The sequence below is a fragment of the Haemaphysalis longicornis genome, unplaced genomic scaffold (genome assembly GCF_048455015.1).
Source record: "Haemaphysalis longicornis isolate Haplotype H1 unplaced genomic scaffold, Haemaphysalis longicornis Haplotype H1 scaffold_3, whole genome shotgun sequence".
NCBI lineage: Eukaryota > Metazoa > Arthropoda > Arachnida > Ixodida > Ixodidae > Haemaphysalis > Haemaphysalis longicornis.
In genome coordinates this window covers 20,671,016-20,693,469 of record NW_027526335.1, presented here as the reverse complement: position 1 = coordinate 20,693,469, position 22,454 = coordinate 20,671,016, and the positions used below count along the sequence as shown (strand labels likewise).

At 47.6% G+C, this 22,454-nt stretch overlaps 1 protein-coding gene across 4 annotated transcripts in view; it reads left to right on the top strand.

The window, feature by feature from the left end:
- Window positions 1-22,454, top strand: part of LOC144174100 (dual specificity tyrosine-phosphorylation-regulated kinase 4-like) — a 148,639-nt gene that overhangs the window by 106,475 nt on the left and 19,710 nt on the right. For all 4 annotated transcript variants that reach the window (XM_077702550.1, XM_077702551.1, XM_077702549.1 and 1 more), the window contains exons 2-4: window positions 13,104-13,519; window positions 17,370-17,569; window positions 18,114-18,277. In XM_077702550.1, the coding sequence (XP_077558676.1) occupies window positions 13,104-13,519; window positions 17,370-17,569; window positions 18,114-18,277 (780 nt within the window). The remainder of the gene's footprint in view (window positions 1-13,103; window positions 13,520-17,369; window positions 17,570-18,113; window positions 18,278-22,454) is intronic.

Here is a 22,454-nt window from a genome sequence, read left to right as displayed (position 1 = left end):
TGAAACACTGGCTCGTTCCTTCCGCTTTGCATTAGTCCGTTTAATCTAACACGGCGGACATATAATGGAGCGCATAGTTGCGGTGGTCGCGAGCGGACGAGGAATTAGATGTCAGCGGGCCAAGTGTTTTGGAATTGCAACTGTTTGTCGCGGAAACTGTTAGTTCGCCTTAGAAACACTGTACAATATCCTCGAAACCGGAAACTAATTTCGTTATAAGGGATACTTCATTAAAAGCGAGGATAACTTGCTTTCTATCCACTACAGTGTGGGGCATGAAACAGTTCGAACAAAACGATATTTCCAATAAAGTGATTTTTCTATAACGAGGGTGTACTATTTTTCGCCTAATGTCTGCGTGCCTCGTAACTCGTGCACTATGTCTAGGGTGGTTCGTTTTCGGGTAAAACCCGATTTCGCCCGATTTTTACACCCCGAACATGTTTCAGGACCATTTCCCCGAATGGACCTTCTCAAAGTAGCGATCTGCACAATTGTGGGCTGACGGTCCGCCGCTCTCAACCAGTACTTGCTGGAAGCAAGCCCCACAAACACAGCTGTCGAACTCATTGAGTATTGGCATGACTCTGCCGCTCGCTGACCCGGGCTGGAAAATGCTGTCATTGTTGTGCCTAGCTAACGGAAGCTGTGATGTGGAGAGGACTTTCTCCCGGCTCAGATACGTTCAACGATCGAACAGGTGCAGATGATAATGTACGTAAAGAAGGATGTCTCAAAAATCGCTGACCAACTTTTTGTGAATGAAAGGTTTCAGTTATTTGAAGTTATCAATGCGCTTTACTGTCATCATTACCGATTCATCTCCAAGAAACACCAAATTTCCGAGAGTATTTTCTACAAAACCCTGATGTCCTTCCGATTACCAGCTTTAACACCAATTTTAACGTATTAGAGTTAAAAAGCCCGCGATACCTTCTGATAAAATACACTGAGTGCATTAGTTGGTACGTCTGTATATTTAACACGACAAAACCCGAATTTCGGAATAATTTTATAAACAACCCTGATTTCTCCCCGGTTATCAGTTCGAAAAATAGAACCCAATTTTTACCCTTGATAAAAAAAAATATAAAACCCGGAAGCGAACAACCCTAATCTATGTTACGAGACTGTTGTTTATAAATTCGCCTTCACTTCCTCCTACAGGCTGGAACTGTTAGTTTTGGCCGTTAGAGAATGCTTTTCTTTTTGTTATTGTACAGTTCGCGCCATAGCCTGAACTAATTTCGTTCATTTCCGAAATTAACAAAAAATATAGTTGGGGGAGGGGGGATTTTAAGCGAAGGATCTTAAAAAAAAAACGGAAACAAATATTCGGATGTTTAGTCGAAGTATAAAAGAAACACTTGGCTTACGCTACACGCCATAACAAAGGGGGGCAGCTACTCCGCAGCGTCTAGGATTTTCTTGCTCTTTTTTTAAGTACATCGTTGATATCGCGCACACAATTAAGGACGCTCTTGTATTGTGTCTGCCTCCCTAAATCACGCCCGCGACTTCGTGCTCAGCCGTAAAACAAAACAAGCGCTAAATAATGGACTGCAGTTTGCGTACTGCGTGTACCATGCGTGTTGAGATATAACGAAATAGTAGACGCTGACGCAGTTCAGACGCTTTGACGTCACATCTAGCTGCACCAAGATTTCCTTATTCTTTTTTCGTAGATTACCCTGCATTGCCAGAAGGCAGTATACAGCAGCGGAAGATAACACCGAGGATGACGTTGCCAAGACGTTTGGACATTCAGCTACGTGTGGTGAAGGGTATCTATGAGCGAGACTCGATATCACACTTTAGTAAGTGCTGATGTTTTTATTTTTACTTGGCGATGCCGTGTGAGTGAGAGAAAAAAAAAATGTCTGAAAGGCCACATTTATATTATTTCTTTGATTGTTGGAGGCTGGTATAGGTTGCGTTCAGCGGATAATTTTGCATACCGCGGCGTTCAATCACCCCTAAACATACCCACGATTTGTGGCTGCTACTGCTCTAATAATATGCCACCCGGTAAAAGATTACCCAGGCATCGATATGCTTTGTTTTGCAATGCTTGAAATGGCGTGAACTATTTTGTCGGTTAACTCAGCATTTAAGATTTATTTTCTGATGCAATGCAAGCTGTCGCACCGTGTTATCCTGGCAAACGTTCAGTTCATCCGGTACAAACGAGGATGTTAACAAAAGTTCACGCATCTCCACTAAGTGAATCATGACGAGTGGGCGAAGCACAGGGGATCGTTCTTACCGAAAATCACCCGTGGCATTGCCCACTCGCTCATGTATGAGTGACGACGCGTGTGTACAGTATATACAATTTCAATCCAATCTAATGCTACTCGCGCATGCGCAACGCTGTGTACACGAACGCCAAGCCCCGGACAAAGCGAGGTCCTAAGGTGCTTCGCCCCTAAAAGTATGTTCGAAGACACTAAAAGAACCTCTTTCGGGTTCTAAACGCGAAAGAATTAATGTCCACTTGAACGCAGACTGAGACGCTTGGCTTCCTCCTCGCGTTGTCGAGGGTCTTGGTCCTCTCGCCGCTTGAGACGCTTTGCTCTGCCACCCGCCCAAACGCTTTCGAAAAGCTTGGAGTGGGCGGCAACCTGTCGTTACGGTCGTGTTTACACTCGCACCGTCCCTCCCTCTACTGACTCTTCAAGATATTACACAATATTACCGGTTCGAACGACAGCACTTCCCTCCTCCACATCCTAAACTCTCAAAAGAAGAAGAATCCCTACTTCGGCGACTGCAGAGCAATACCTTCCCTCACCCAGTCCGCCTCCATCGCATGTTCATAACGCAATTTCCGGCCGAATGCAAGCTCTGCTTACAACCGATACAGCCCCACATCATATTAGAGTGCAAGCACAACCCCAACTTCCCCCCTCTTCCATCCCCGTTCCCACCCCTGAGCTGTGGGAGAACCTGGTGACCAGCAGCGATCCGGACGTCCAGACACTTTTGGCCTCCAGAGCGAAGGCTGCCCGCTCATCACATGGCTTCCACTCCCACTTCTCCGGCTCAACAAAACGTCTTTCATTCACTCACTCACACTCGCGCTATGGATCACCTGCACTGTGGAATACTTCCCAAGAAGCCATTTTATGGCTTTTGACACCATCACTGGCGTTTTCGCCCGACGGCCAGTTAATGCTCTCGCTTTTAAACCCCAAGGAGTTGATTCTTCGAGGACGGAAGTTCACACAAGCGTGCTCAACGAACATGCGGGCGTTGAACAAACAGGGACTGTGTTCTTTGCTTAATCAAATACAAGTAGTGAACGGACGACTGGGTATTGAATACTGTGCCAGAACGTCGCAAGTCGGAGTGTCTTTCCTGAGCAGCTATAGTCAATTCACCCGCAGTTTCTTACTAGCGTAAACATAAAGTGCGCCTCACAGCAAGGCAGCTCCGACAGTTTTATTCCATTTGCTGAGCACCAGACGCCGCCTGAATAAATTTTCGCCGAATCCGCCGTTGTGGCTTGCACGTTTGACATGTTCGAAATCGAATGTGAAAAGAACCATTCACAGCTTTGCGGAACTGTCGGTTCCTGTCACTTAGTTTACGGCGGTTCACTGCCTACGATATTCTGCCACGAATCCGATTATGGTAAGCGTGTAGCCTCCCTAAGCTACTGCGCGGTGTAAGGAAAGTTGACTGTACGCTCCTGCGTTTTATTTGGGGCGTAAACGGCGTTAACATTTCCGGACACACAGTAGGAATAAATTAAACACAAAAACACAGCCCGCATAACATTTACTCGCAGCAAGCGACTTCCGAAGAAAGCTTCGCAGATTTTCTTTTTTATTATCTTTTGGCTTGCAAATGCGGGGGCCAACTATGAAAATGTCCAGCAGCTTTTACTGTAAAGCTTTTCAAAGCCTCGAGTCAGATTTACTCTTGTCTTCTAATAGCTTCCGTCGGGAGCGCTTTAGGCGACGTAGCCGGCAACAAGCCGTGAAGGGACTGTGTTTATTATCAATGCGTGAACCGTCAAGCACAAGAGAAAATTATATATATATATGGCTGCTGCGAATGATGCTTCTAACATGTGTCTATGTGCGACTAGGTCTTGACAGAATTTCTGGAATTGTAGACCAGCGTAATATCTACAGTGCGTTATGGGCGGCTTATTTAGTTTGATTTCTTCGATTCGATTTAAAGAGGGAACATTTTCCATATGCTCTGAGCGCTAGGCGCCCCTGGCTCCCTCTTTATATACTTGGCGGCGTTAGCATTGTGTACACCAAGTTCTATTTACACTACGAACTTCAGTTGAGGTTCGTGGGGGAGCCTATTTAAGCCTGAGAAGAAGCGCCGTTTGAAGGCCAGCGTCAAAGTCACGATCGCATCTGAGCAAATAAGCCATGTACATGGCTGTTGTGCTATATATTACGCAAGCTACGGGGTCTTCAGATTATTTTATTCAATTCAGCGTTCGTTAACGGGCTCTTTCCCAGACGTGGATATGCGTGGTTTCGCCCGATAATTGTTCATAGCGCACGCACGCGGGCGCGCACCCGCACCCTTAAGAGCTTCAAACTGTTCATCAATAAATTTACCTTTAGGCTTCATTATATATATATATATATATATATATATATATATATATATATATATATATATATATATATATATATATATATATATATATATATATATATATATATATATATATATATATTTCTCTCCTGGATTCTGACGAAGGCTGGTCCCCGGTCGAAACGTGAAATCCTCTTTCGACGGGTGTCTCCTTTTCTTAATTATACTTACCGGAGTCCAAGATATACGTAAATATATCTACTTATATATACCTAAATATAGTCATACAGCTATATAGTAGTTTAGTAGGCTGTTTATGACGATGATGATGACAATGATGATGATGATGATAGTAATACAAAAACGAAGTCCCAAATCCACTTGCAGCTAGTGCTAAGTGAACTGATTAATTCTACTCAGAACCGCTGAAGTAGGGTAGAAGGCCAGGCACTGCATTGATTGATGGATTAAACCCTTTAATTGTCGAGCCTCAGGCGCTGATTTCACATATGTCCCGTGGGCGCTACTGCCCTAGTCGATTCGTTCTCAACTGGATTTGGCCCGACCTACGCAAACGTCGCCGAACGGTTCTCGCTCTTCATAATCGCTGCGAGACTTGACCGGGTTGTCCTTCCCGAAAGGTGCGTACGTGTCAGCGTCATGCGCGCACACCTTGGCGCCCACGCGGGGCCTTTCAATTAAGAGCGCGGCGCGTACTTCCGGCGCATTGTACTGTCTCGGTGCAGTCGCCATCCTAATGCAGTCACACGGCCGCGCTGCTCAAGGCGTCTCTCTCTCGGTGCCCACGCGCCAGCCAAGAAGGGGCAAGTCCCCGACACCGGCAGTGCTGGCGCTGCGCGGAAAATGTACCCTCGTGGGATGAATGAGGCCCACGCCCTGGGCGGAGACCGAAACTCTCCACGGAACATCTCGGGTCGATGCACGGAAGTCACCCTGCCGGCTCCCCGCAATGCTGGGCGCTTGGAATGCGGCTTCTGCGCTGTGTAAATGTCCCGCGCGCTTGTTTCTTTCTTTCCCCTTGGCGAAGTTACTGCGTATTCGGAAAGGTCCCTCGAAAACCCGAGACAAAAATAAACGCTCTGTTACGAGGATGTCTTCGTGTATAGCTCCGCCGTGACAGAAACCGTACCGTGGCGTTCTTTAAAACCTTCCAGCCACCCGTTGTTATTCCGCTTAACTTTGCCCGTGGCAAAACAATCGGTTGTTTTAACGACCTGCGCCTGATTTAAACGGTCCGCTGCGTTCCTTCACTTTTCACGTGTGGATTTTTGCTTTTTTACTTCTTTGGGTGAATGCAAAGCGCACTTTTTGTATGCGAAAATGATCTTCCCGTAGCCTAGCTCAGTCTTTTTCTTTCCCTCCACACCCTCGCTAGTTCGCGCCTTTCTGTCGTTCGCTTACTAGTCAGCCTGTATAGCTCAACGGTGCTTTATTATTCTCGAGCCCAACAGCAAACTCCAGGGTCATTGGCTTTGCCAAAATGCTGAGCGCTGCTCGTCGCTACGTATGGTCGGCAGTTCTGGCTGGTATCAACGCCCTCTCCGTATCAGAAAAATATCCGAAAGAGATTATTGCTGATTCCTCAAACGTAGACTGTAGAAACGTTATCTTTTCCCGCAGCTCCACTGCCCGGCTTGACCGCAGTTTTTAGTCACAGAATCACTTGCATGCCATGACTTCGGAAGCAACAAAAAATTCGCAGCTTGTTTTATCGTCTATTTAAATACGCGACCACGACTGTTGCTTTTTTTTTATTTCTTTCCCTTTATTCATATAAATAGCACACAACTTCGACTCAAGTGTACGGGCCCATTCAAGATAACCAACGCGCCGCGCCGGTGGGGCTACCACGAAAGTGGATAACTTTTTTTTATATATTTGTTTCTATTAATTTCTATTTTCTCTTTTAATTCTTCTCCTTCAACGGCATTGTGGCTGCAAAGGCACTACGGAATCGTGGGAAACGATTTGGCCGTGAGTCAAATCGTTTGCCGGTGAGCCAAAGGTCAGGCCACTTCAGCGAACGTCTTCGCCAACAAGGGCCGATGCCATGGAGACCCTTCGTTGTTTTGCGCGCACGACCGCCGCGAAGCAATGAAATACGACTGACTTTTCGTCCTGAATCATCTACTTTAGTGCGGTCCTCCGTGTGGGATGTTTTGATCCCAGTCAACTTTACTTTGTCGATTCTGGCTGGGGTTATCCTTCCCCAAAGCCTGCTCGTTTTTCGTTGAAGCTCGTGGCGCTGACGAGACTACAGAGCATGCCCTTTGTCGTTGCCCCCAATATTCGCTAGATGAAGGTGTGTTTGCCACCGAATTCGGTAATTCGACGATCGGGGTCCACGGGGAGACCAATCTTCCGACACTGGTCCCCACCACCGTGGTTCCTAATATCGCTTTCGTAGCGGGTTAATAAAGCGCTTCGCCATTTCCTCAGCGATTCCGGCTCAAGAAGCTGCGGCACCGCACGAACGAACTATGTTGCCGCCGAAGCTGTGAAAACAGGTCGTTTCGCCGCACGAGCGGTGGCTCAGTGGCGAATTCGCACCATGTAGAACGGGTATTACACGAACGACTATATTATTTAAGTAAAGCTTGGTACCGGGATAGTTAGCGGAACATCGTTTGAGAGGGTTTCGCTTGGGATTTTTCACAGAAACAGACACGAAAAAACGCCCACTTTGTTGTAAAAGACGTCGTCTTCACGACATGGTGTACGTTGTTTTCGTGCCTGTTTCTGTAAAACGACTATAGTTCCGGATTTTATGTGTCGACCCTCCTATTTTCGCATTTTCGCCTGCCCCCTTTTTTTATACCTTGAATCCCGTTACCTCGGTGCAGGGTAGCACAACGCACTCGAGGCTTGGTTAACCTCCGTGCCATTTCATTCCTCCTCCTCCTTTTTGTGTTTACGTACACCTGGCGCTAAGGTAACGTGCTTGAGCATTTGTTATTAAGGGGGCAGTACATTATGTGGGACGTGTATTGCAAAATCCAACGCGAAGGGTCAAGGTTAAGAAAAAAACAACGGCGAAGCGCCGCCTATACAGAGCCGCACCGATAGGCCGTCGTTGGGGTTGAGAGGGAAGGTCAACCCGAGGCGCGTGCTGGCCGGGCCGTTACGCTCGACAAGTCGCCGCAAAGATAAGGCCCGGCATAAATCTGTCCGCGCCCGCGCACTCAGCGGGAGCGCACTGTGCTTAGGGCCACATATCAAGCACGCAAACCACGCTTCAACGAACGCAGGAAAACCACTGCGTTTTCATTGCCTCTGCTTCGTTGTAACAGCCGCTTTCCACACTCGCCAGTGTGTGCCCGCATTTTATGCGCTTTGAAGCCACTTCGCGTGTGTTTGTCTGGCACTAAGCGGTAATTGGAACCTCATCTTTCGTCAACAACTTCGACGTACCGAGCCCTGACATTATCTTATAAAATTAAATGCATTTAATGCAAATACGTCTGTTGTGAGCAGCGTCTACAGCAAATACCTCGCTTTCATTTCACTAGGAAAACCCGCATCACGCACAGCAAGCTTGGTTCGTTCTTGTTATTGGCTCATTGGCTCACTGTCGAGGAAGTGTACTTTTGTGTTCATAGATTCGTTTGTGCGGATCTGCGCGTACATTGAAAAATCGAAGAGGTTGTACATCCTGTTATGCCGTATTAAACTTTTTTTTATCAAAAGAAACGAGAAAAAATGCAAGTCACGCCCCGAAATAAAGGGCTAATCACAACATTGTCTGTTGTCGAGGAAAATTGAACTTTCGTATCGCTATTAGGCAGCACATACGGCCTAATTAATTTACACATAAATAATATGCGAGCACTAAAAAGTTAATTTCTGATTACTGGATTAAACTGCTTGGCGATGAGACGGGGAAGTCTTGGGAAAATAATGATCACCAAAATTTACATGCCCCCGGAAATTAAATCTTATCTTACCAGGAAGCTTTGAGAACCTCACTTAATAAACGAGTACGATAACATAAAAAAGCAAAGACGGCAGAATAAAAACGACGGAGGTATTTTTTTATTCCAATGAAAGCAGAATTTTTCATCGCGTCAAACACTCACTGTTAATTATTTGTACGATGTCCCAGCGCTGTTTCGTAATGAAGTGTCTTGCCTCGAGAATGGGTCTAGTGCTTAAGCCGCTTTTAAGAATGACAAGAGTCAAAAAGCTCGCGTACCTTCTTTTATAATATTTTTTCTTTGTCCAAATATTCCGCGGCTACTTTAAAGCAAGGCTCTGTCCGCTGCAGTAATCTGGATCATTGCTGACATTAGGGTAAATATAAAAAAAAGTGCACATAAAACACCCTGTGTGCCTTGGTGACTAAAGCAAGGAGATCGAATATTAAATGATGGCGCGGGGGAGAAAATACACGCATTAAACAGAAAGAGGCAATTTACCGTCGAAAGTTCTGCCGCTGGAGCAAAAAGAATAGGAAATTGGCGGCGTATCTGCTTTTTCGCAGAAAAATGCGTCGATAGTCGCTAGTGGTTGCGTCAGGCCTGCAACAGACCTCCCTCTCGTCTTTCCCCTTCCCCACTTACGCCCTTTTCCTCTTTCTATATATCTCTTGCCCAACGAACCTTGGAAAACGAAGGATAGGAGTAAATGCAAAATGATAATGAAGCTACCCGGGCTGTAAGGAGCGCCGTCGTGGAGGACTGCAGATTAATTTTGACCACCTGGACATCTTTAACGTGCGCCGAAATCTCGACGCACGGGCGTTTTTGCTTTTCGCCTCCAGCTGAAAAGCGGCCTCCACGGCGGGGATCAAACCCGCTACCTTGGGCTCATCGGGACAACGTCTTCGCCACTCAACAGCCACCGCGGCTGGTAAATGATAGGAGTGATAGGAGTAGCGCTTAGGCATAGGATACTAGTGTTTTAACACCGCAGATTTTCTACGGCTGGGCTTGACGGCAGTCTGTCCTGCCATCGTGTCGCGCTTCCTCCGGAGCAGGTTCTCCGTCCCGCAAAAACAGGTTCCCAGTATTGAAAAAAGAAATCGTAAAAAATAAAATAAAAAGTTTCTTGGGCCCTCATATATTAAATTTAGATAGCTTATATCGCCCCTAAAAATGTCTCTCCAGCATTGCTTTGGTGTTTAGATGCGAAACCGACTTTTAGAATATCAAAGTGAGCTTGGTTTTTGTAAGCTGGCTATTAGCCAAATCTTTTTTACATCATCCGTCTCACAGGAAACGAATAAAAAGAATAAAAATAAAAACGGAAAACTTCTTATACGATGGAGGTTGGCCCCGACGTAGCTGGGAATACGGCTGCACCAACCTGTAAAGTGACGTAACATAGGTATGTCATTCCTGCAATAGAGCAGTTTGTTTAAAGGCAGATGAAATAGACACAATATTTTACAATCTGACGTGCACTGTCAGGACGTCAATCTGACGTCGACTATACTCTGTCATGAAGCCAAGACTAGACAGTGTCTTGTGGAGTAGCTAGCTTCACGCCTTCTTATCGACGTCTGGTGCCAAGCGAAGTGCTATCCGAATTCTTCAGAAGATTCCGATGTCGATACCGCCTACGTGACCAGGCACGCGCACTGTAGCGACAGAGGAGGTGTCGCCACCCAAACACGCTCTTCCGGGTGGTCGATATCAACAAACGTCAGAAACACAAGTATGAACGGAGCTGCACAATCGATTCGCGAGTGAAACAGGCTCCCGGAGACACAGGGAAGGTATACCGTATCGGCAAGCATATAATGCACGTTTTCGTCTTCGGTGAACTTCTGCTTCAGAAAGTACCTCGCGCTGTGTTCAGAACCATGCTACGGGATGCGTTAAGATTTTTTTTTCTTGCTTTTTCACCTTTCTTGCTACAATTACCGGCAGGCGTGACAGCTATGGAGTTGAGCTCTGCCAAAAAGCCAGATTTCAGTGTGATTGCGGGAACAGAAAAATACAGCGCATTAAACTAAATTTCTTAATTCCTTGAGATGTCGTTCTCCGTGTTCCCTAGTGAGTAGACTCTTGGCTGATTTTACCTAATCGCTTAAATAAACTAAATCTAAACGTTCTATCAGGACCTAAGGCTAGGTATTTCGTCTTTGGTTACTTAGATTTCTTACTTAATCCTGTTAGGATTGGGCCACCTCACCGCAGCCACCACTGTTACGACTGGCCACCCGAGCGCAGTCACCTGTGCTGTGACGTTGCCTTGCTCTGTCCGCTATGGACGCGGCGCAGAGCAGACCGATGAAGCTCTCGAGCCGACGAAGAGTTGAAGCAACATTTATATACAGTATGTACAATGGTAACAACAGCGTCACATGGCTCACACAAAGGCGACAGCACGTCTCAACTTGGCGCCTGCGAAAAGTGCCGCGCGCGCTGTGCTTCGAGCTGGTTTTATACCCCTAGCGGTCCGTTGCAGCCGCAAGCGGTTTGAATCGCTCCAATCAGGACTCTCGCTGGCCGAAGTTTGAATACCGACGAATGGAGGCGAAGCGGTTGCTCCAGCCGAGCCGCCACGACGGGGAAATGGAAGGCGACACAGCGGCACCGTCTCCAGGCGTGTCGCTGAACGTCCGCCGCGGGCCGTTCGTCCGAGGCGTGATTCAACCCAGCCGTTAAGGGGAACGGAGAGGCGACTCTGCGGCGCCTGCAAGTTGGGGCACGTCTGCCGCGGGCGGTTTGGCCGAGGCGCGAATCGGCTTCGCTGTCGGCACGTCGCCTGGTGAAGCGAATTTGGACTGGGCGCTCTGGCACAACAATCCCCTACTATAATAGTCTCGCCAGAGTTCGATGAAATGTCGACTCAACTGTAGTGGTGACTAGTCGTATAGTGCCTGGGAGAGACACCAGGGTGGGAAGGCAGCAAAATACGAGCTGTTGGATGCCGGTGCCAGTATTCCAGCAATCCAACCACCGTACAGCGCATGGAACAAACGAGATGTATCGTACAACGAAACACATGAAAACTGCAGCATGAAAGTGAGCTTGGCAATGTTGTGGCAAAGCTTGGTTTAGTGCAATTTCTATAAGGCACATCACGGGGCAACCACTCGTGCCATATCCGCAAGCAATATGTGTTATTACAGCGTAGCTGTAATAGGCTTACACCCCCGTATTGTTTTTTTTTCGTCCCCAGGACGAGAAAAACCTCTCCCATCCTCTTCACTGCGGCAGACCATCTCTCTTCGGCAACTTGTTCGCCTCTGACACTCCACATTGATATAAACTGGCGGTTATTGGCGCAGGAAAACTGTCTTCCCAGCAATGCGGCGGAGTTTAATGAGACGCCGACTTTAAGAGGTTCAGTCCAAGCTTGTTTCGTGTAAGCTGGCTTTCCCACATTGCGTGCTGCACAGCGATTCTTGCTCAGCTAACTAGCGGCGGAAGACGACCACCGACGAAGATCGTACCGCGAGGCGGAAAGCGCAGGACGTCGGCGTGGCCACAATCCCGCCGAACGCGCTTCCCCGGCGCGACGGAGCGGTTTGAGCGGAAGTTTCTGGCCAGCCAATAACCCACAAACAGCCCCGCTGGCCGTCCACTTTCACTGAATGGAAGTGCACTGAGTAATTTTTAACACGAAAGTGTATTATTCCCCGATACACGAAGGTTTCCCTGACGTCATATCCGTCACGGAAGTGACGCCAGTACGAAGCAAGCGGCCTGTAAAGGGTGCACCCCTGCACACAGGGTGTTCTTGCGGGGAAGCAACCTTCAGTACTAAAGAGTACGTTATACTTAGGGTTGTTCGTTTTCGAGTTTTGTATTTTAAAACGAAAGTGTTTTATGCCGCGATACCACAAGACTTTACTGAAGTCATATCCGTCACCGAAATGACGCCAGTACACTTTGCCGAAGCGACCAGCCAGCAGGACGTCGCTCGCCGAGCACACCCACAAGACAGCCGCCGACCTGCAAATCATGCTCAGCTGCAGATTTCGCTGCACATTTAACTTTCGTGTTTTACCGATTCCTATCACAGAGGGATCAACCACAATTTTTTTTATGGTTACTAGGTGTAGGAGGTGAAACTTCTTATATTTTCAACCGGGGCATGTACAGTCTTTGTATAAATTTTGTAGGCAACGGCAAAGGTTATTCGCCCACAAAGGATTCAAAGCAAAGAGCTTCACGCTTAACTGAAACCAAATTATTTAATGACAATAAGAAAGACAGGTGTTTTTTCCAGCCCTCTGAAATAAAACGTTTCGTCCTCGCTCGAGTGGTAAACTTGTACCAGAGTCCTTCCTTCAATGCGTTTCTTGTACTTTGAATTTTTCTGTGGCCTACGCACTATTGGCGTGGCCTAGAAAATTTTTGACAAAGACTGTACGTGCCAATACTGATTTGTCTCCAAGCTTTGATGCCCCGAGCCACTGACCCACTAATGCACGTACTTACATGCGTACAACTTGCGTGCGCTGCATTCCTAACTCTTATAGATATTATCCAAAACAACCGATTTGCATACCTGTAGTTTATTAAAGTTTCCTCCATGTTCTTCTGGCTTTCTTTGCGCAGAGCCCCGGCAGCTCGTCGAGCGACCTAGGCAGCCGGCTGGGCTGCGCGCTGGCCTCGCAGCTGCACCTGAAGCCCCCGTCGTCGTCGCAGTTCCTCTCGGCGGCGGGCCGCAGCGGCGGGCCGCTCTCGTCGGCGCTCTCGCAGCGACTGTCCCGCGCCGTGGCCGGGGCCGCGAGCAGCAGCAGCGCGCTGTGGGACAAGTCCACCTCGCTGCCCAGCATCGCCGTGCAGCGGGTCGGCCTGCTGCACCACCAGCCGTCGTGCACCGGAGCAGCGGGAGCCTCGTCTTCGCGCCTCTCGGCGGCGCGCTGCACCCTGACGGCGACGGCCGCCGCCGCCGGCGCAGCCCCCGCAACGCCGGCGTCGCAGCCGGCGTCCTGCGGCGCGGCACTACCGCCCGTATCCGCGCTCCACGGGTGAGCTGCCCCCGCCGCAGAACGCAGCACTCGCCTCGCATGCAGTACGAATTGTCCCGCTGAACGGATTCTCACGTACGAGGCATGTCTCGGCGAACCTCTAAAGGTTTTTACAGCGATAGCTGTCAGTGCCACTTCCCCCGGTGTCGCTACTCCGTTTCGTAAACGGCGTAGAAGTCAAAGCACCTAGCGCGAACTGCTCGATCGCTTTCAACGCTAGAGACATTCTTGTCACCAACTTCTAAAGCGGACCCGCCGTTCAAACTTTGTGGCTTTGAGGTAGGGTCTCTGGTTCGTAGGATTCGAGCCCTGTGTGTTTTTCAAACGAAGCTTGTGTTGGATGACTTGCGCCGTCGGTGGTGGCGAACACCGAAATGTCTTGTGGCAAAGCCAACTTTATGATGATGATGATGATGTCCTCAAATATTTTGGAACGTACCCACAAGGGGGGATTGGCCAGGGCTAAACCGGTTAAATACGTGGGGACTTCAAAATACTTATTTCCGGAAAGAGGCTGTAAAAGGAAACTTAGTTGTGAATGAAACCCGAATTACCCATTAATCAGCACCGTTTAGCAATTCAAACGACCTGAGGCAGAAAGAAAATTTTGAATGCAATTATATATATCCCTTCTTGCAAACCCCAGCTTTGATGCGCCAATAGATAATATAAGTGTTATCGATAAAGTCAACCCCAACCGCTCCAGGTGCTCTATTGATGATGATGATGATGATGATGATGATGCCCTTGAAGTGTTCGGCCCGTACCCACTCGGGGGGATATTGTTCAGATGTAAAGAGTTGAACTTTTGGAGCTTGATTTACGCGGAGTGATTCTTTAGGTAAAAATTGTCTAAATCAGTAGTTGTACACTTTTTTCATAGGTGACAGTGGTTAGGTATATTTTAGATTGCTTTAGGCGCAGTGTGCAGCCTAGGTGATCCGGTAGATGAATCTACATGTTTTCACTTCTGTACCGCTTACGAAACGGAATAACGCCCCCCTGGTGTCATTCTGGGGTCGGGAGAAGATATCATATATAGCCATGAGGTAGCGAATTGACCGAGGGGATCGGCCACAAGTTGTCCCTTCTGTCGTAATATCAGCATTGACTGTTACAATGCGTGAACCACACTTCAGTATCAGCATTAGGTATAGGAGTGACCACCACGGGAAATTGGCGCAGAAATTAGAAATGATTCATTAATTTTAGAAGCAACGCGTCGTCGCCAGAAACTGGCCAGGATGACGCAACGGTGTGGATGCTACGGTTCTCAACCAATCAGTGGCATCCAAGTATCTACAACTTTTAATATTCCGCTTTTATTCTGTCGGAGCAAGGTATGTGTATATCCACAGCTCTCCAATACCCGCATTTGAATCTTCACGAGCAAGGTGGAACTGAGAAGACGAGACCATTGGCCTTGTAGTCTTCGAAGAACCTTTCCGATTACATGATTTTTGCGCTTAAAGAAATGGTGAAAACGTGAGAGGTGGCAGCAGAAGCGCTTGCCCCGTCACTTTTCATGTGTTCGTCTTTATTATCGTTAAAATCTTCAAACATTTACCAACTAGACCTATGCGGTCTCCGCTGGCTCACTTATATTGTTACGTCAGTACTTTATAGTGACGGCAATCTTATAAAGTCAAAACACGTCGCTGTTGTTCTCGTTCGCTGCTACAATGTCTAGCGTGTTTGCCTCTATCCGCCATACGAACAGTGACAGTAACGCCACTGCAGTGGGAATAAAAAAACCGGAGAGGGTTGCGAAAAAGAAATGCGGCTTGTAAAAACAAAAAGCAAGATATAACTTTTACAGTTAAATAAAATAAATGCGCAAAAAGGGGGAGACATGGACGAAGGTCTTCACTTTGTCCCTATCTCCCCTTTTTTTGTAAATATTTTATTTATAGTTATGGAGTACCAACATGCTCAGGATGCTACTCTTATTCATAACTTCACCTCTAGGTAGGACACTAAACCTAAAGTCATGAAGAAAATCCCGAGCGTCTATGCGGTTTGCGGTTTCGTCACCTAACCGCCGTCTCGCGGCCGCCGCCATCCCAGACGGAGACAGTGCACGGGCAACGACCAATCAGTGAGCCTGATTGCTGCGCTTACAGGGAGTGCCGCGGGATCTACACTGGGCCCATCTGCGTTGAAGCAGACGCACTCCGGAGCCGCTAAAAAGGCGTGGAAAGGCGGCTGCGAATTGATGCTCTCTACGAGCATTAGTTGTCCCTATGGCTTCATTTTGTTACGCAAGGTGCCCCCCGGCGGCCTCTCCCCCTTGGCTGACTGCTGGCTAAATCGTCGATTCCCCCCAGCAATCATCAGAGAAGCCAGGCGGGAGGTGAAGAGAAGAAAAACACACTAAGGAGATCGTCATCAGTCTGTCTGGCTGTCCAGACTGTCGCGGACCAGCTGTCGCGACGACCGACAAAACGTTCTCCGCCACCGCACGCGTAACGTTGCGGCTTGCATCACGCTATTCCGGCCAGTACGCAAGTGTGGTACGAAACAGGGATGAGCGACCGCGAATGAACGCATACGAACGCTGCTCTAAATGGGCACAGCACGCGAAACTCGCGTCCGTGAAAATAAACGTTGTGCGATGCTTTAGTTGTCATTGTTAAGTGCCAATGACGACGGGACGGCCCTCAGATTCTAATAGAAAATGTAAGTCACAATCCAGTGGTCAAACCAAATGTTTGCTCGCATGGATTTAGTTTCTGTTCAAGCTCGTGAATTCGGTCCTCACTGAGTACTTCGATAAAACAAATAGGAAATTACAAACCATTGTATGGTCGTTGTCTGAAGACTCAATCCTGATTTTTAAGCAACCCAATGCTCCAACTTAGGAGCAGAAAAAAAAATCGTCAGATTTGGTCATTGGAAATGAGGAATGTCGGTGAGAGTGCTGAAAATTCTAGCAGAGTTTTAAACGTCGCTACATTGATAGAGTTTGGCAGAGTTGAGCGAATGATAAAAAATTGAATATCTAATCGAAAACCACTGAATCCCACGTCGACCTCGCATAGGTAGTTCTTCAGAATGTTTTCGCGACAGGTAAAGTTACCAACCCGGTAGTACTCCTCGACTCTGAAATCACAAAGTACTACAAGCAACCCTCATGAATTGTCACCGTCCATCACACGATGCAAAGGCAGGAGCAAACCGCGCATTGCCAATTCCGAACAAACACCTCCACCACCTCTTCCGACTACACAGGCTTTATTCAAAACAGTAGCCGAAGCTTCGCCCCAAGTGTAACCAACTATCCGTCCACTATCAGGGTGTCGGAACTTAACTATCACTTTTGACTTTTGTCGCTTTTCGGTCCCTTAATGCGTTTAAGGAACCAAACTTATGGTGCAAGAGCGCCTTTTGGCGAACTTGGTGTTCTTTTCTGCACTCTAAATCGTTTCGGGACCGAAAAATTGTTTCGGGTGATGTTCTTTTCCGCACCTAAAAGTGTCAAAGGGCAAAAGGGATACCTAAATTACGTTTGTGAACACGGGGGCAAGTGACCGTTATTCTTTGGAGCCCCGCATAGTGCCTAAGATAGTGCGAAAGCAGCAGGTACAACTCACGCAGTTTCTCGCTATGAAATAAATCCCCGAAGAGCGAGTTCACCTTCACTAATGTCTAGCATTGTATTTTCGTTTCTTCTCCATTCACGCGGCCCTTTACTCAGAACCTGCTTGTAACAAAAAATTGCGAGCCTCTCAAACAATTCACTCTCATAACCTTCGCGACTGCGGAGCAAACGCGTTAACAAGTTAACAACCCTATGCCTCGGGTCTTGTTCTCACTTGCACGGCCCTGTACCGCGTCCCCGACCTCGCAGCGTGCCGTGCCGAAGCCAGAGCTGCAGCAACACCAACGGCGTGAACGGCGGCAGCGCGTCGGAGCTGCGCGGAAGCGTCGAGTCGGCCATCTTCAACGGCGCAGGGGTCGCGTCTCCTGGCGAGGCGCACCACAGAATGCAGTCGCCCGACAGACCCAACGTGGACTCGCACGGACGGCGTCTGCCCCTATCCCCAGCAGGTGAGTGGGCTTTACTGAAAGGCTCCTACATCTGTATATACTGCTCACGCACGTCTAATTTCCTCCGATTGCCGTCTCCGTTCGCTGTAGTCGTGTGGGCTTTCATCTTTACGGTGAATTCTTCCCAACTACGTTTCATCTTTACGGTGAATTCCTCATGACTGCGCTTATTTCTTACTTTTGGTAGGGTTGTAGCTTCAACCCTTTACTTTGTTGAGAAGAAGCTGTTGTTTTTGTTTTTGTTTTTTTGCTTTTTAGGGATTGAGAACTAGGTAGTCAAGTTCCCCTAACGCCACGTTTTTAACGCAATATAATCGATGATTTGTTACTCCTACGCTTGTAAGCGACCGATAACCTCCCTTGGGTTACAAGACGACACCAGATGTAAAAAATGAAATATATCGAAAGACGCGCATCTTGTTTCGTTCTTGAGCAGATTAGCTCAGGGTTTGGCGTTATTTATGCATAAATACCCGTTCCCCCCATTTCCTTTTAATCAAACGCCATCGCCCACTTGTATGCATTTTTATGTCCTCGCTTATAGAGGCCCTCCTGTACTACGGCTCCCGCCTGAGTAGCCACGAGAGGACCGAGGTGTCCCAGTTCCGTGAGGTCTGGTACCTGGGCCTGGACGCCAGCAAGGTGGACTGCGAAGACGGCGCCAGCCAGAACGGCGGATATGACGATGAAACCGGCTCCTACATCAAGGTCTGTCGCCCCGCATGCGTGGCCCCTAAGCATAGCTGGGGAACGCAACCTGGGGCGCAAGGCAAATTAAGCAAAACCCGAAGAAGTGAGGATGACAGTTTTATTTGCGATATCTGCGGTCCTCAAGCCACACACGGCACTGCGCGTGACCAGCATGCTTTGAACAACGAGAGCGGCGGTGATTCTTTCCTTTCGTCATCCCGTTTTTTACAGGCGGAAGCTTTAGATGTCTGTGTTTCGTGGAACGCGTGAGGTACAGAAAATTGTTGTGAGGTACACACAGATCCGCACATAAAATCTCAGTTTGAGCCTGGAAAGGTTAACAGAGGCGCCGGAGGACGGTTCTCAGAAAAGACGACCCACCTTTTCACGTTCCCCTGCAGGGCTAGCTGCTTCACAAAGACGTGCGCGCGCTCGGCAGTTTCTCGGTATTCTTAACTGCGGACACGAAAAATTACAACCTGATAAACAGCTTCGCCGTTAAAAGATAAGTTTAAGAGATATTTCAACAACAGCTCAACAGAAGGTCCAGCTAGGCCTCTTTAACCTTCCCATGCTTGGGGTGTTGTAAGCATTTCCCGTAATTGCTTTAAAGCTTGACCTGCAATTGGTTGCAATGCTTCTATCACTGAGACATTTGTTTACCGCAAATATTTTCCATTTAGTACAGTTACAATTTTCAATTTCCAAAGCGTGGATACGTACAGTGGACCAAGGATGGACGATGAAGTGCCCAGTCGCTCTAGCGTGTTGCTCAGCCCTGTCGTCCAGGAAAGCTTTCCGCTCCAGCGGTGGGATACAAATCACAGAAACGCATTTAGCGAGCGTCTCTCGCAGACACGGAGTATATAGGACACATACTTTTCTTATCATTACAATCTGGAGAAAATGCAGCCATATGTGACGCACCTCTAGCCCCAACGGAAGTCCGTCCGATGTCGGGAATCAAAGTCCCCATCCCCCTTTTCCAGCCTAGCCGCTTCTTTTACCATTTCCTTCTTCTTTTCTGTTCTTTTTTCCTTCTTTTTTGTAAAGAAAAAGCTTCTGAAGCAAATAGAAGCCAACCAGGCGCGGCGAAGCGGGACGTAGAAAAGACGTGAAACACTGAGCACAGCGTGGTTGTCCTTGTATTACCCGTTTCCCTGCTGACAGATACAGTCGTTTTTATGCTTCAGCTTTACTCGGGGCAGCTACCAGTTACATTTTTGTTCTGCCTCAGTCCCAGCATCTATTCTGACTTCGCCCTACTTGATTTTCGCTGCGGATATTCCCAGACATGCCCGCACTCCTCTACACAGGACTGTACGGATTCGGTTATACCCTCGTAACCGAACAGTCAGCCCGAATCCCGAAAAGCCTAATCAGAGTAATGGTTTAATGCACCGTACGTCAAGCGCGCCTTCGTAACGCGAGCTCCTAAACGCGGAATTTTACCTCGCCCTATATGTTACCGTATACGTCGCAAAGTTGCCGGTATTTGCATTGTCCATAACGTGTGTTATCTCGAATGACTTCTCTTTGAACAATGGGGCAATCCAGTCGCCGCGCGAACATGTCATGTTCTTAGAATTGAAAGAAGCGTTGCACTGAAGCATCAGCAACACAATCTTTCGCTGCTGCTCGACAATCGTCAAAAGGAAGCGCCGATTGCAGAACTCGGTTCCCTCCCGCAAGACGTAGCATAAATCACTAATTGCGGCATCTTGTCATGGTAGTAACTGAACTCTGAAACTCCGGAAGGGTACTTCAGGTTGCCGGGGGCGGTTGGCAGAGAGAGAGAGAGAGAGAGAGAGAGAGAGAGAGAGAGAGAGAGAGAGAGAGAGAGAGAGAGAGAGAGAGAGAGAGAGAGAGAGAGAGAGAGAGAGAGAGAGAGAGAGAGAGAGAGAGAGAGAGAGAGAGAGAGAGAGAGAGAGAGAGAGAGAGAGAGAGAGAGAGAGAGAGAGAGAGAGAGAGAGTTATAGAAAGGGGGCCTATTGTGACACTAAACTACTATTTCACATTTCTTTTGCTATGACATAGCCGCAACAACGCATACGACCAGGGGCAAATCCTATGGAAAAACTTCATATAGGGAAAAAGCCTATGGGTGAAGTGTGAAAACTTGCGATGGGCCATATTTCTTGTGTGGACTCGCGTGATTGGCTACGCAGGCCGATTTTCATTAGTTTACGTGCGCGCAGCCAGCCAATCACGTTAGAGCGCTTTGGAAAGCAACCCCGCCAAAAGTATCCGGGCACCCAATAGGATTTTCCCCAGGTGGTTACAGTAGCGAAATTTCGCTGTTATAAATTGGCACAGCGACTGGTCCAAATAAACGTAAAAAAAAATCTAATTTTGGGAATTGTACGCCGAAGCTACGTTTGGGCTATGTGGCGCGCCGTAGTGGACCACTACGGATTAATTCCGACCACCTGAAACATCTTTCACGTGAGCCAAAATGTCGATGCGAAAAATTTATGTGGAAAACTGTATAACGCTAATTCATCGAAGTACTTTTTTCTGAAGGCTCTGAGCTCAGATGAACGCGTCACTTACATTGCTGAAAAAAAAAAAGAAACTTTTAAACAGCTTCATTTTTAACGTTTTCACGTAATACAGGTGTCTTCACAGCCCTTTAAAAGGAAGCTTTCAACAATCGATTTTTCAAGGGCTCGCTACATATTTACAAGCTTTTCTTTTTTTATGTGAGTGACTAGTATTAAACCTGCTTCTGTGTTGCTTCTTGATGTTTTTAAGCATCACCCTTTTTTGCGCGTGGATGCATCTCCTTCCTTGAAAAAAGTGTTAAGTTATTTTATGCTGGGGAGTAAAAGGATAGCCGCTCGGGCTTGTTGGTGGTTTATATTCGACTAAGGTGCACAGCGCAAAGAACAGAAACAGCGAACAAGAGCAAACACGGGACAGGCGCTGACTTCAACTAATCTTGCAAAATCGCCACGAAGTAAAAACAAAGGACGCAAACACACACAAAAACCACACAAAGCACACAAAAAACAACAACAATTAGCGTGACGTTTCACTTTTGAACCACTATAGCGTAATGAGGCAGATTGCGCAGTCCGCGTAAAGAAGCCCTTCTCGGTGGTCCCGTACTTGCACAAAGTTTCGCACAGCTTAAAAAAGTTAGGGAATAATGTTAACGGCAGAGTTGTTTTTTCTGCTCCGGAGAAACTACCAATGCTTTTTAAGCGTGTGAACTCCCAAGATGCACGACAAAACATTTGCTGTACTAATCCCATAAGGCGCCGTCTGTGTTGTTAACATGATTTCTCTGGATTGCGGAAAAAAGCACCTTGGACAAACAGGACGATACTTAAATGAGCGTTTGTGGGGACATTATTACCATGTTAACACAGTCGCTGAAAGACACCTAGGCAATCCCTGTCGTGACTGCGGCTGTGCGCTACATTCGATAAATGTACGGTCATTTACAAACACCGTGAACAGCTCACCCGTGAAATCATACAAGCGGACAAGATACAGGCACTAAGTAACCAGTGTATCAGCATGCCGTCGATCGCCCTCGCTCAAAACAAACTTGAATATCTAGCCACGTCGCGATGGTGCTTCAAAAGTGATACGTCATGCCAATTGTTGTTTTTTGTGTGTGTTTGCGTCCTTTGTATATATTTCCTGGCGACTTCGCAAATAAAGATTTGCTGAAGTCTGCGCCCGCCATGTGCCCTCTCCTGTCCGCTGTCCCTGTTTTTTTCCGCTATGCAGCTTAGGGGAGAGTTGGGGAGAAAAAAAAATATTGACGCATGGATGTAATTTCGTAAGCGCTTCTCTCGAGCTGTGCGTACAGTTTGAGCCGACGTATGGGGCGACGGCAAGACTCAACCGGTGTCGTGGTTACGAAGCCTGCGATATATCGTCGGTGACACTTTACGCTGTAATCCGTCGACCCTTTGATGGTTTAGGTTCTTGGAAGCACGCTTACTAATGTGCGCACAATATTTTATCCGAAGTGGCAGAGTAGGAACTAAATATGGCTCATTCAATAAATAAACAATGTAATTACGGAACGAAGGGGTTCACAGTCGATGTTTTTACGCACAAAGAGGAAAATATGCTGCAGGCTTCCGCAATGGTCTCGGGGCTTCTAAACTACTTTCTTCACCTTCCGCCATTTTTTTATTAGCACGACGATGCAAACATGAGCCCGAAAAAAATACTT